The 11,673-nt window shown below is 44.9% G+C and overlaps 1 protein-coding gene across 1 annotated transcript; it reads left to right on the top strand.

Moving 5' to 3' along the window:
- The first annotated feature begins 4,454 nt into the window (after window positions 1–4,454).
- On the top strand, window positions 4,455–6,502 carry LOC146181615 (protein LZIC-like). The gene is made up of 2 exons (XM_084576624.1): window positions 4,455–4,971; window positions 6,043–6,502. The coding sequence occupies exons 1-2, from the start codon at window positions 4,726–4,728 to the stop codon at window positions 6,370–6,372; spliced, it is 576 nt and encodes a 191-aa protein (XP_084432750.1). The 5' UTR covers window positions 4,455–4,725; the 3' UTR covers window positions 6,373–6,502.
- Window positions 6,503–11,673: the final 5,171 nt, after the last annotated feature.

Below are 11,673 nucleotides of genomic sequence, written 5' to 3'. Positions count from 1 at the left end.
TCACCGTTGCCTTGGGTTTACTTTTTGTTTATTCGACGTACACAAAATGACGAGATAGCTATCGACAAGTAACGAGCAGCTTGCCAACTGCATGCTTTGCTGTTGAATGCATCGGAACGTTGAAGCAAATGCGCGGCACAAAAGAAAAGAAAATTCTCCAATATACATGGTATCCAATAACCATCAGAGATTTGAAATTGCTATTTAAATTTAGGGAATAACCTCCGGCAGCATTCTTCAAGTGAGCTGAGGTAAAAGCAGAGCCCAAGGATTCGGGATCGAATTCTGGCCGCGATGCTTTTCGATGGAGGCGAAAAGCAAGGCGACCGTGTACTGTGCGATGTCAGTGCACGTTAAAGAACCCCAGGTGGTCTAAATATCCGAAGCCCCTGTTGTCGACTGAGAAGCCGCACACGAAAGCCGCGCAAGCCCTCTCTGGACTTCCGCCGCGAACTCTCTAGGGAAGATGTGCTCCACTGGGGCGCCGCTCTCAAGCATCTCAAGTTACTTGACCGCTCCGGCCTCGAACATCTGGTCGGAGAGGGGAGTGCTGAAAGGAACCGAGTGAACTATGCCGCCGCTGAAACGGACTTTTCATGGACAGCGTGTGTTTGTACGCCATTCGAGCAAGTTCTAACGCAACAAAATAAACATGCACCCCTTGTTCTTTTTAAACGATTGTTCGATTACATGTTATTTGTTAATTCAGAAAATTTTCAGCTGGTTTCAACAAAGTTGGTCTCAGCAGAGCTGGGCTTTTTTTAGTGCATTCCAACTCTACTAGCGCCATTATATAACTGCTGGAACCAGAAGCTGAACCACGGTTCCTTGACAGCACCGCAACAGTGAAGGCATCTCTTTTTTTACATACACGTTTCGTACAATAACCTCCGTTTTCTACCTTTCTGAAATAGTATAGTCTAGTCTAATAAGGTAGCAATTGCTAAATTCTATGAGAGCTCTTAAAATTAGGGTAGACACTCGTGACCTATTCTGAAATGATAATGACCCTACAAGACCATGCAGACCTACCTAGTGGCAGCAAAATTACTGCTTCAAAATTTGCTCAAAAAGTAGCTATAAGACTACAATTCACATAAGTTATATACATCTAGAGCTCATACAATTGCTCTCTACTACTATGAGCTCAACTTACACTTCCTCTAAATGATAAGGATATGTAGCAGAGGTGTGAGTGAGGGATACTTACTAGGCAAAGCTTTCTCATCAAAATTTCATACTCTTCGCGCAGTTAGCCGTACATTTTGCTGCAAACATATATTAGTAGTTGAATATCGCTGTCATTCAAATAACTGATATCCCCAAACTGAACAGAAAACTGCTTTCAGCTAGGAACCATGCCCACCTCAGAACCAGCAGTTCACGTCTGTCGGCTCCTAATAAAGTTATACATACATACATACACGTCCCACTTAGGACGTGTATGTATGTATGTATGTATGTATGTATGTATGTATGTATGTATGTATGTATGTATGTATGTATGTATGTATGTATGTATGTATGTATGTATGTATGTATGTATGTATGTATGTATGTATGTATGTATGTATGTATGTATGTATGTATGTATGCATGTATGTATGTATGTATGTATGTATGTATGTATGTATGTATGTATGTATGTATGTATGTATGTATGTATGTATGTATGTATGTATGTATGTATGTATGTATGTATGTATGACTGTTGGAAAAATTGACCTGTTGGCACAGAAGAAGAGCAGCAAGCTCTGCTGCAGGGACCAACTGGTCCAGCAATCAATTAGCAATGAAACCAACAAATACTGTCACAAACCACAGGATTCCCACTTAGAAATTTTCACAGTTCAGAAATGGTTCTCACACGTTGCATGCTTGCATTTGTTTGTTTTTTTCGCGGCCTGTTGCGACCAATGTCTAAATCAGTAAACGTTATGTACTGTAACAGCAAAAAAAAAAAAATGGAACGCGAATATAGCTGAGTTAATGAGAAGTGCATGGAGATTATCGAGATCGAGAGCTAGCGGAGGAGATGCGCACCTCTAAGGGTGTCTTCTCCCCTTTGAGCTGAAAATAGCCAGTGCTAATAATGTCCTTCTTCTAGATAAGGTATTGTCATTTTGCTTTTTAATGCGGTAGCGTTAAGGAGCTCGTGTCGCAGAAAAGCCGGTGTCGTCGGCGGCGTTGGCCGTGAGCGATAAATCCCGGCATGCACTTCATAAATAAAAAGCAACTTCCAAGATGGGCTGGGTGGGAATCAAACCAGGGTCTCCGGAGTGTGAGACGGAGACGCTACCACTCAGCCACGAGCTCTTTTTTTTTCTTTATTGTATGAATTGGTACAAATACATCAGTAAAAGATCGTGGTTGCGATGCCCCTTGGCTGACAACCGTATCTAATGGACTTTCATTACCACAAGTTCGCCTATCAGACTCAAGACCTCCTCCGTAGCGTCTTGCTGCTTCAAAATTTCTTTTAGTTTATAAACTTGTTCAACAAAATAATCACATACATATCGTGCATCGACATCACAGTGTCTATAAGCCATCCTACTCCTCCAAATACTGTGAAGGCCCAATAGCATGATGAGGTCATACTGAAAATCATCATTAATATTTGTCAAGTACCGAATTCCACGTGGCGTCAATGGCAGGTCTTTTTTAAGTGTCATTTGTAACACATCCCAGTAAAACACCGCATCCCAACAATCCAGGAACACGTGCTCAACTGTTTCAGGTTTCCTACATAGCAGACAGTTTGAGCCCCAAGGTACAAAAAGGCCCTTTTCTTCCATCCATGTTTTGACTGGGAGGGTTCCTGTATGCAATTTAAAAAAGAATGTGCAATTATAGAGTTTATAGACTCTTCATGCTCTGCTCGGGGATACACTGTGTCACGCTTCCTGCGAGAAGTGGTGTGGTTGTTCAAGTTTTTGCGCGTGAGGTACTCTGTAGAGTATTTAGCGACGGTACCACCTAAGCGACTGTACAAGGATCTTATTTCACAATTGTTCCCAGCTCCATTGTACAGAACTTTATACTGTGAAGGCCCAGGGAAAGATGTGCTCAAACGAGTTAAAAACATGACTGTTGCACCGGGCGTAAAAACACTCAGCCACGAGTTCGATGCTTGAAAGCGGTACAGAAGCGCTTTGAATGCGGTGTTGCCTTAGAAACGTGCCGTAGAACGTTATACTGCGGTGTATATCGGTAATTATGAGCATGTTACAGAATTACACGAGTAGCGAAGTACGTTTCCGCTACATTTCTTCTGCGCTCTGCGCACATGCAGAGCCATCTTGCGGCAAACACAGAAGAACCCCTCCTCGCACGGCGCTGCCCCGACACGTGGCGCGCCACTCGCCCCTGACGTTTCGCCGTGCACCCTCACGGGTTGTAGAATCAAGCGTCTTTCCTTTCTTTAGATCACTATCTTCGCTCACCCGCTTCTCCCCTTCGGGCTGCGCGGGTACCGGTGCGAGGATGCCCCAATACCCTTGCGTTTAATAAGTTTTCTCGGCGAGGTGCAATAACGCTATCGCGTTCCACTCTTGAAGGCGAAGCTTAAGCGTCCTCCAAATTTTTTATTTTGTCTTCGCATTTCATTTATTGTTGAGCGCATCGTGGCTGCTTGGCATCCGTTCAGTGTCGCTGGCAGCTAGTGTAAACAGTGTACAAGTCCCTCCATCCTTTAGAGTAAACTTGTTATTTGAACTTCAGTGTCAACTGCAGTGTGCAGCAACAAAGTTTTTGTTTGTTGCTGCAAGAAGAAAGAGGCAAGGCACCAATCCCCAGATCTACATGCAGGGAGCTAGAGAGAGAGAGAGAGAGGGGGGGGGGGGGGGAGGGAGGAGAAGGCTTGATTTACACCAACATGGACCTCGGGGCAGGGGCTCAGCCAGGGGGAGGGTCTCTTCCTTGCCGGCTCTCCTGCGACGTAACCGCAGAGAGGTCTTGCAGTAAGCCTCCTCCGCCAGGCGCAGGACGATCTTTTGTACATCCGTATTTGGGCTGCGGATGTAGGACTCCCAGGTAATTTGATCAAGGGGATCAGTCTCTTTAGCTCGCGGAGACTCGGGGCATTGCCAGATTAGATGATTTCCGTTGCAGATATTGTAAGCCCAATCTGTCCGAGAGGGAGCTAGAGCATCATAGAATATGCCATAACTGATCTTCCCGCCTCATCTTTAAACCAGTTGTCATGCCAACGGGCTAAAGTCCAAACAGACGCACGCGTCCACTGCAGACGCCTACCATGGCGGACGCTTCTCTCAGACTTTCTGCAAAATGTTAACTTTTTGTTGCTGTTTGTGTTTAGAATCCCTAAAATAATACTACTACTGTTTCAAATAATAACAGCATTTATTACAGTAAGATTAAAGAACTGGATGGATTTTCTCACTTTGATACGCGTTTTGCGAATGGCTGAAACAGTATGTGTGCGGCCAACAAATATCCAAGCTCAAACAAGACCAATAATGCAGCCGAAGTTTTTTGCGCTTTTCGCTCCGGACAGCTCATCGCCGACGGCTGCCGGCGTCGATAAATAGAGCATTTGACTAAACCGCTACCACGCCCGCTCTTCCCGACTGCGCTCGCATCCTCCCGTTTAGAGGCAGTGCGGGGCAGAGGAGGGTCCGCAGGGTTAACGCCCCCGCGTCCCGTTCGATCTACGAACGACGCTTCAGACACGACCGGTGTCCGAGGAACTACAAACCTACGATGGCGTCGCGGGGCCAGACCGAGACGGGCAAGTTGAAAGAGCGCCTCGAAGAACAGCTTGACCGGCTCGTCGCCCAGCTGAGCGACCTGGAGGAGCTTCGCGCTGAGCTGGACCAGGACGAGTATGAAGAGACCAAGTCGGACACGCTCGAGCAGCTCCGCGAGTTCCAGCAGTATCTCGCCAAGATCGTCTCCGGGGACATGACGCTTGTCGATCAGCTGAGTGGCATGCAGCTCGCCATACAGGTGAGCGCAGGCTGCTTATTTTGATGCCGCTTTAATCCGCACTGATCTCAAGTCCGGTTGTTAATAAGAATACTTGGCAACGTTTTTTTTTTTCTTTCATAGCACTACTTCGAAATAAAATGTGACTTCTTCAAAATTAAACTGGTCACAGTTACTCGGCAACGTGGCACAATTTTCTGTTCTTGTCCGCAGAACTTACAAACTAAGAAAGAAACCATTTCACCTTTTTATGCAGTGAGCATTTGCAACCCTAGCTTTCTCCGTGATCTGATTAGGAGACACGCCAGTTGTAGATTCATGTGTCTTTATGTTCCAAAAGAAGGCACTTGTTTTAAACCAACTGTAACTCTCTGAGAACGCTTAGCTGTATGGTCATCACAGACATCAAACAGACGTGATGCATGCGCATGTGTTATTTCCGATCTTGGAGGTCGAATAAATTAAATGGTCAGTGAGCGAACCATACGGATCTGCTCTATGACGTAGAGAGTCTAAATGATTGCCTGCTAATGTGCTATCTCTATGGTGCTTGGAAAGGAGCACCATTACAATCATCTATGGTGCCTTACACATCTATTGTCCGGCTTCATCATCAGTCAGTACCTTCTTTATTACATGCCCTCGTTCTCTGGGGCAGCCGGAGTTGAGTGTGCAAATGCAGTTATTAGCCACCAGTCCTACTTTCTGCAGTAACATGCAAAGAACAGCGGCTTGCTTAAATTTTAAGCAGCTGCTGCAAAACCATATGCAGTGCCAGCACCTAGGTGTTTGATTGCAATGTATTGGCATTAGGAGACAGACCAGCTCCAGTAAGGTGGCATGCTGGAGGCTGTAGCGATTGTAAAGTGGAGAAGAAAAGATACTGTCCCTGTTTTCTGAGAAGGAACTTGGCACAGGAGCAGATGTGTAGGTGGTTTGAAAGGTAAGAGGAAAGGATGAGTAGGGAGAATTGGTGATCAGAGTTGGGCAGCGGAAGTGAGCTTAGGAGGTATCACAGAGTCGGTCAGAGTGCAGAGACTACATCATGTCACTGTCCCCACACTCACTGCTCTTTTCTTTCTCTTCGGCAAGGCGGCCATCAGTGACGCGTTTCGCACGCCCGAGGTGATCCGAATGTTTGCCAGAAAGCAGCCAGACCAGCTGCGTGAACGGCTGTCGCAACTGCAGCGAGACGCCAAGATCGGCCGGCTCAGTGAAGACGAGCTGGCGCCGCAGAAGCTCGAGATCCTGGCTGCCCTCAAGAAGCTCAAGGCCAGCCTGCTTCCTGAGGAAGAGCTGTACCTTGAGAAGCATGCTAGCAAGGCGCTGCTAGACTTCGACCAGGTCGGTGATGTTGCAGCCAACGCGAGCCGCCTACTGGATGTCGCTGGTTCCCAGGTCAAGGCTGCCTCGCAGCGGTGACTCCGTCCGGTTTCAGCCATATTGTGAATGTTCTTTCACCTTTTCAGTGTATTCAGCTGTGTCTTCGATGTGAGAAGGGTTTTAGTTAACCATCTTATTTTCAACTCGCTTCCGGAAAGTACTGAAGTCGCAATCAAGAGATATCATCATAGTGGTTGTAGTACTCTAGGTTGGACAGTGTGCCCCCTGGAAGCCTGCTGGAAGCCTGCCAGAATGCAGGTGGTAATGGTACTACTTCCACCTGAACATGTGGTTCAATTGATGGGACCATCTGCACATGCGCATTTTACGTCTTGAGGAAACAAACTGCTATCAGCCACACTAGTCGAAACAGAGAGCTAAAATTCTAACGCGAGTGATCGCTCAGTTACTTTGCGTTCTGCTGCTGCATGTGCATGTGACAGTGTGGATTTTTATCGTGGTACAAGAGTGTGAGTGAAGATAAATGCATACTTAGTGTGTTAATATGGTTTGTTAAATCTCTGTAATGCAGGCTGAAATGCCATTGCAAGTACCTTGGTACTGCAGTGCAAAAGCCAGCTTCGCAGCTATTGATAGGAGATGTTCACATGACGTCACAAGCGACTTTGTTCTACATTGTGTGGCTTCAGTGGTGCTGGCTGGAGTTGTGTGTGTGGCTGGTTGTCGGAAAGCTCATTATACTGGCATAGCAGTCTTTATCCGTGCTTATCGCATGCCTGAATGCTGGCCTGTACGATGTCAACAAAGAAGTTGCTTTTGATGTTGTCTCTGCTGCACTTCTTGTACTCTATAACTGAACTCTAAAATATGTTGCTTAAATAGGCAGGGTAAACATCCTGGCAATCATGTCACTGAGTTCACTTTCATCTGAAAAGCAAGATTTTTTTATTTATGATATTTTATGTTGTTCGTCCAGCTTCAGCTGTAATGCTTGCATGTTGAAAACTGATGTCTGTAAACTTGCAGTGAGAGGTTTGGGACAGTATAACAGTGCTCTGTGCACATAATCACCTTTTCATTCACACTGCCTCTTACTCGATTGACAAGTATATAAGTGCTTAGAAAGGGCATAACATTGTCAAACAGATGCTTGCAAGGGTAACAGCAAAGTTAAAAATTCACTTGTGGCTTTATGCAACCTCACAACTATTCTTCATTTGTTTAAAATGCCACGCAGAAGGTTAAATTCATTCTGAACTTCAGCCACGACAGTAAAAAAGTGCAACAAGCCGTATTGTCCAGCATCCTGACAATTGGAGAAGTTATGCCGAGCACTTGCCTCTCTCCTTGTTTGTTTCAAGGAGTAAACTTGTCATCTACTATTTGCTTAACATTAAAGTGTTTGATTACTCATGATAGCTCGATGTTCCTTTCGACTGCTTGTATCAAGTCCAGGTGTGATTGCCTTTACAAGCAGCTTTTGAAGTCCATCACATTTCAGCAAACCAATTCTGGGCCTAGTATTTTTTTTTTTTTTCAATGTCTTGAAGAATTGCAGAGCTCCTGTGGAAAACTTATGGGCTGCTCCAAGCACAACAAAGCAGGAATCCTTGCCCCAAATCTTCCCTTAGCATTGCTTACTACATTTAGTAGTGCTTTCTTTGCACAGCTGTTCAGTCATGAATGAACAAGTCAGCAGCTTCATACACTGCCTGCATTGAGTGCACCAATATTTTACAACCTGTTTGTAACGGAAAACTTATTCATAATAAATAGCCTGTGCAAGTGTGCGACCCCTTTGTTCACAGCTTGGTAGTCACTGCATTTACCTCACATTTTACTGTCAAATGTCACACTTTAGACAAAAGCATGGTTTCTTTGATCCAAAGGCCAGACAGTGATCACAAAAAAAAAAAAAAGACAGGTATTCGAAATTGCACATTAATCTCAAGTTTTCTGCCCAAGCTTGGCCCACGAATAGAACTGCTCAATCCGTGGGGAACTCTGTTCAATGCATAGCAACGCAATTGCCTGCTTTTAAGAAAAAATGTCAGCCATACACAATGCAAGCAACCACAGTGAAGCACCCCATATGTCATTTTGTCAGATATCAAACCCTTCAGGCTCTGGCGACACATTTACAGAGATGGCCAAATGCTTTCCAATCTCTCTATACAAGGCATGACGTCCACAAAAGCAGACGCACTACAAAAATTGGCAGAAATCCAAGAAACCGTGTCTAGAAACAATCTCAAGCCAGGTATGCAAATCAATGCAGAAAATCTTTAAGATGGCATCTTTGTTACACTGAGGGAGCTCCGGCATATGTTCATTTATTCATCAAGCACAGCTTTTTAAACTGTGCACAATGTAATGATTTCCATAATATAGCATTTTAAAAAGGGAATGAGTCAGAAGTTTAAGAGAGACTGAAAGTCGAGTGTGCATGCATATGGCCCTCAAAGAAACTGCATTACTACAGCAAAAGAAGAATGGCTGTTCTGGCAGTCTAGGCATGCTGCTTACAAAATATGAAAAATTCCCCCTGTTGGACAAAAAAAAAAGAAAAAAGATTCGGTACACACACTTAAGACTGCCCACGTGTGAGAATAAAGCATTACTCTTTGTGGCCGCAATGCATCTGCAACTGTACCGTCTGTTCCGCTTCGGCGCGCCAAGTCATGTCAGCACCACCTGCAGTGCGAGCCGTCTGTGTGAATAATCGGTTCACAGGAAGGGAAAGGTGCAGTATCTGTCACATTTGTTTCTGTGGACACCTGCCTAGTCATTTTGTGCTGCCATCGAGTGCACACGCCAGCAACCAGATTTTGGCATAACTGGGCTAGTAAAGCTATCGCTTTAGTAATTTAAATGAAAGCAGTTTCATCGCTGATGTGGCGGTCAAGTAACTGTGGCAGTCAGCTGCCACAAAGGGTTCACTCAAGTTCAATGATGGCCACAGCAACAGTCAAACGGTGATAAAATTGAAATGTACACATTGGCAAGATAGCAGTGCACATTAGGGGGAAAATGAAGGTGCCTGCCTATATTATGACAATCCAATGACAAAGGGGCTACTCTGACTGAAAACAAAGCTGTCATAAGGTAGGCGAGCATAAAAAAAATGAAATGTATCGTTGCTACCATTGCTAATTTGTGCTAGCACGATATGGTAGGTCACAGCAGTTCTTAGCGTGCCAATCCCCGAGGCCATGCCACCATTCACTTCTGATCAATGATCATGGGAGTCCCACTCCTAGCGTCAAACGTTTTAGCCGAGTGGGATGAAAAAAAAAACGTTTTGAAATGCAGTTTTCTCACCAATAACTGCCTCTTTTGCTGCCGACCAAGCGTCAACCTAACAGGAAAGAGTCGTGGAATAGATTTTTACTAAAAAATTGGATGTTAGAGCTTGTTGCTCCTTTAAATAAAAATCGCGTGTTCCAAAATAAATCTGCACCACCCCTTCACTGAATTTGCCCTCTAACTTCAATTGCAGCCTTGGAGCATAGGATCCTAACTGGAATAAGCTCTTATTACCATACTCACTTATGAGCTCACTTGCACCTCTGATAGCCCGAGTCGCTTTCAGACGTTAAGCCCTATAAACAAACTAAAAGAGCTCATTCTATTTAGGTATTATGTTCCAAGGTTGCAAGTGAAGCTCGTACTCGCATGCCCCGCCGCAGTGGTGCAGTGGTTAGGGAGCTCAAATTCTGTGCCTAAGGATGCGGGATCGAATCCTAGCCGTGACGGCCAATTAGCGCTGTCAAAAACACTACCGAAACTTTTAAGACGTGCCTCTAGCTCACTACAGCTCACACATCCTGCCCATATTCAATCTCTTTGGCCAAATTCACCACTTGAAGCCACAGTCACATCAATGAATGCACATTACACTAGTTTTGGCAGCAATGATAAAGAATGATTTGTTGCAACAGAGGCAGCGACGAGAAGGAACATAGCGCTATCATAAATCCATGATGTTCAAAAATATCCCCGCAGTTGGCCTTTGCAGCCAAAAGTGATAAATTTATTAACGGAAACGTAGTGAGGTACACAAATAGTATATACAGCTGCAAGCTACTGCAGTGGATTCCACACTCACTGCGAAATCTATCGCAGAAAACAAAGCCTCAGCAAAACAAAGCTACGCATGGCGCTCACAGTTTGCGGTGAAAGTCATTTACTACATGTAATGGCTGGACATTCGAGAGCACTCTGAAGGCCAGCCTCTTTCGTGCTACTTCTGTAATCCCTAAAATATTGTACAAATGCCCGTTGCAAGGCAGGGCAAGGGGTAAAAATGTTGTGGAAAAGTGTTAACAATATCACTGCTTGTCAGTTCTTGAAAGCAACCAGTCAAAAGACGAAGGACACAGAGGAAGACGAGGCACACACATCAACTGGACTAACAACTGTGGTTTATTTAAAACAGATCAGTGTCCCAGGAAAAGTATCAGATCATGCGCTGCTCATCCTCCAAAGCAAACACACCCAAGTTCTGGAGATAAGCCAGTAATCTACCTTAACCTTACTACAGTAATCTACCGCCGCTGCGAAAGGAAGCAAAGTTCCTTCTGTAACAAGGAGATGGAAGCTGCGCTGATACAGTTATCCGCTTGCATACTGATGAAATACGCTTCAAGAATTTCGCGCTCCACTTTTCCCTTATCTCTACCAACAATACTAACATTGGAAAACAGCGGGTAGCAGCCACATTCCCAGCAGTGGCGAGGCAGGTTTGCCCCGTCAGTGGGGCTCTGAGAGTTGTGGTGCTCGTGCGGCCTTTTTCACAGGTCAGCGGAATCTTGTAAACCACACGGGTGACACATGTGGCGTATAAGTTTTCATGTTTCGTTGTACAAACAGGACGACAAGTTCCGCCACGCGCAATACGCGAGCAAAGGCTAGAAAGTTTACAGGGAGCTGAAAAGACGACATTGACGCCCTGCCTCACAGCAACTTTTTTTATGTTGTGGGATATCCTATGCACATAAGGAATTACTACAAACTTTTTCTTTTCAGCTGCCAAGGTATCAGTCTTTTTATTGTCTGGTTTCTTAATCTCTTGCAGCAACGTTTCTGCCACCGCGTACAAAAGCAGTTTTGGAAAGCCGGCACCCACCAAGCGTTCAAACTGATCATCAAAACTTCACTTTATGCTGTGGTGGCCACTCTTTTGCAGTGCATTCCGAAACAATTCATAGCTGTGCCTCTCTTGACAATTTTTGAGTGAGCCGACGAGTACGGCAACAATTAAGGCCTTTTTACTTCTAGGTAGGAAGCACCAGCATACATGGCCATCGTCACGAAAGGTTATTTGAAGTTCTAAAAAAAGACTGATGCCTTGGTAGCTGAAAAGAAAAAGTTTGAAGT

The sequence above is a fragment of the Amblyomma maculatum genome, chromosome 8 (genome assembly GCF_055883805.1).
Source record: "Amblyomma maculatum isolate TAMU_Amacu chromosome 8, ASM5588380v1, whole genome shotgun sequence".
NCBI lineage: Eukaryota > Metazoa > Arthropoda > Arachnida > Ixodida > Ixodidae > Amblyomma > Amblyomma maculatum.
This window is presented reverse-complemented; position numbering and strand designations above follow the sequence as displayed.

Bases quoted from the DNA above. Each gene is read 5' to 3' on its own strand.
- LOC146181615 (XM_084576624.1), top strand. From the start codon at position 4,726: ATGGCGTCGCGGGGCCAGACCGAGACGGGCAAGTTGAAAGAGCGCCTC. The intron at 4,972-6,042 runs GTGAGCGCAGGC...CTCTTCGGCAAG, and splicing joins GCATGCAGCTCGCCATACAG to GCGGCCATCAGTGACGCGTT.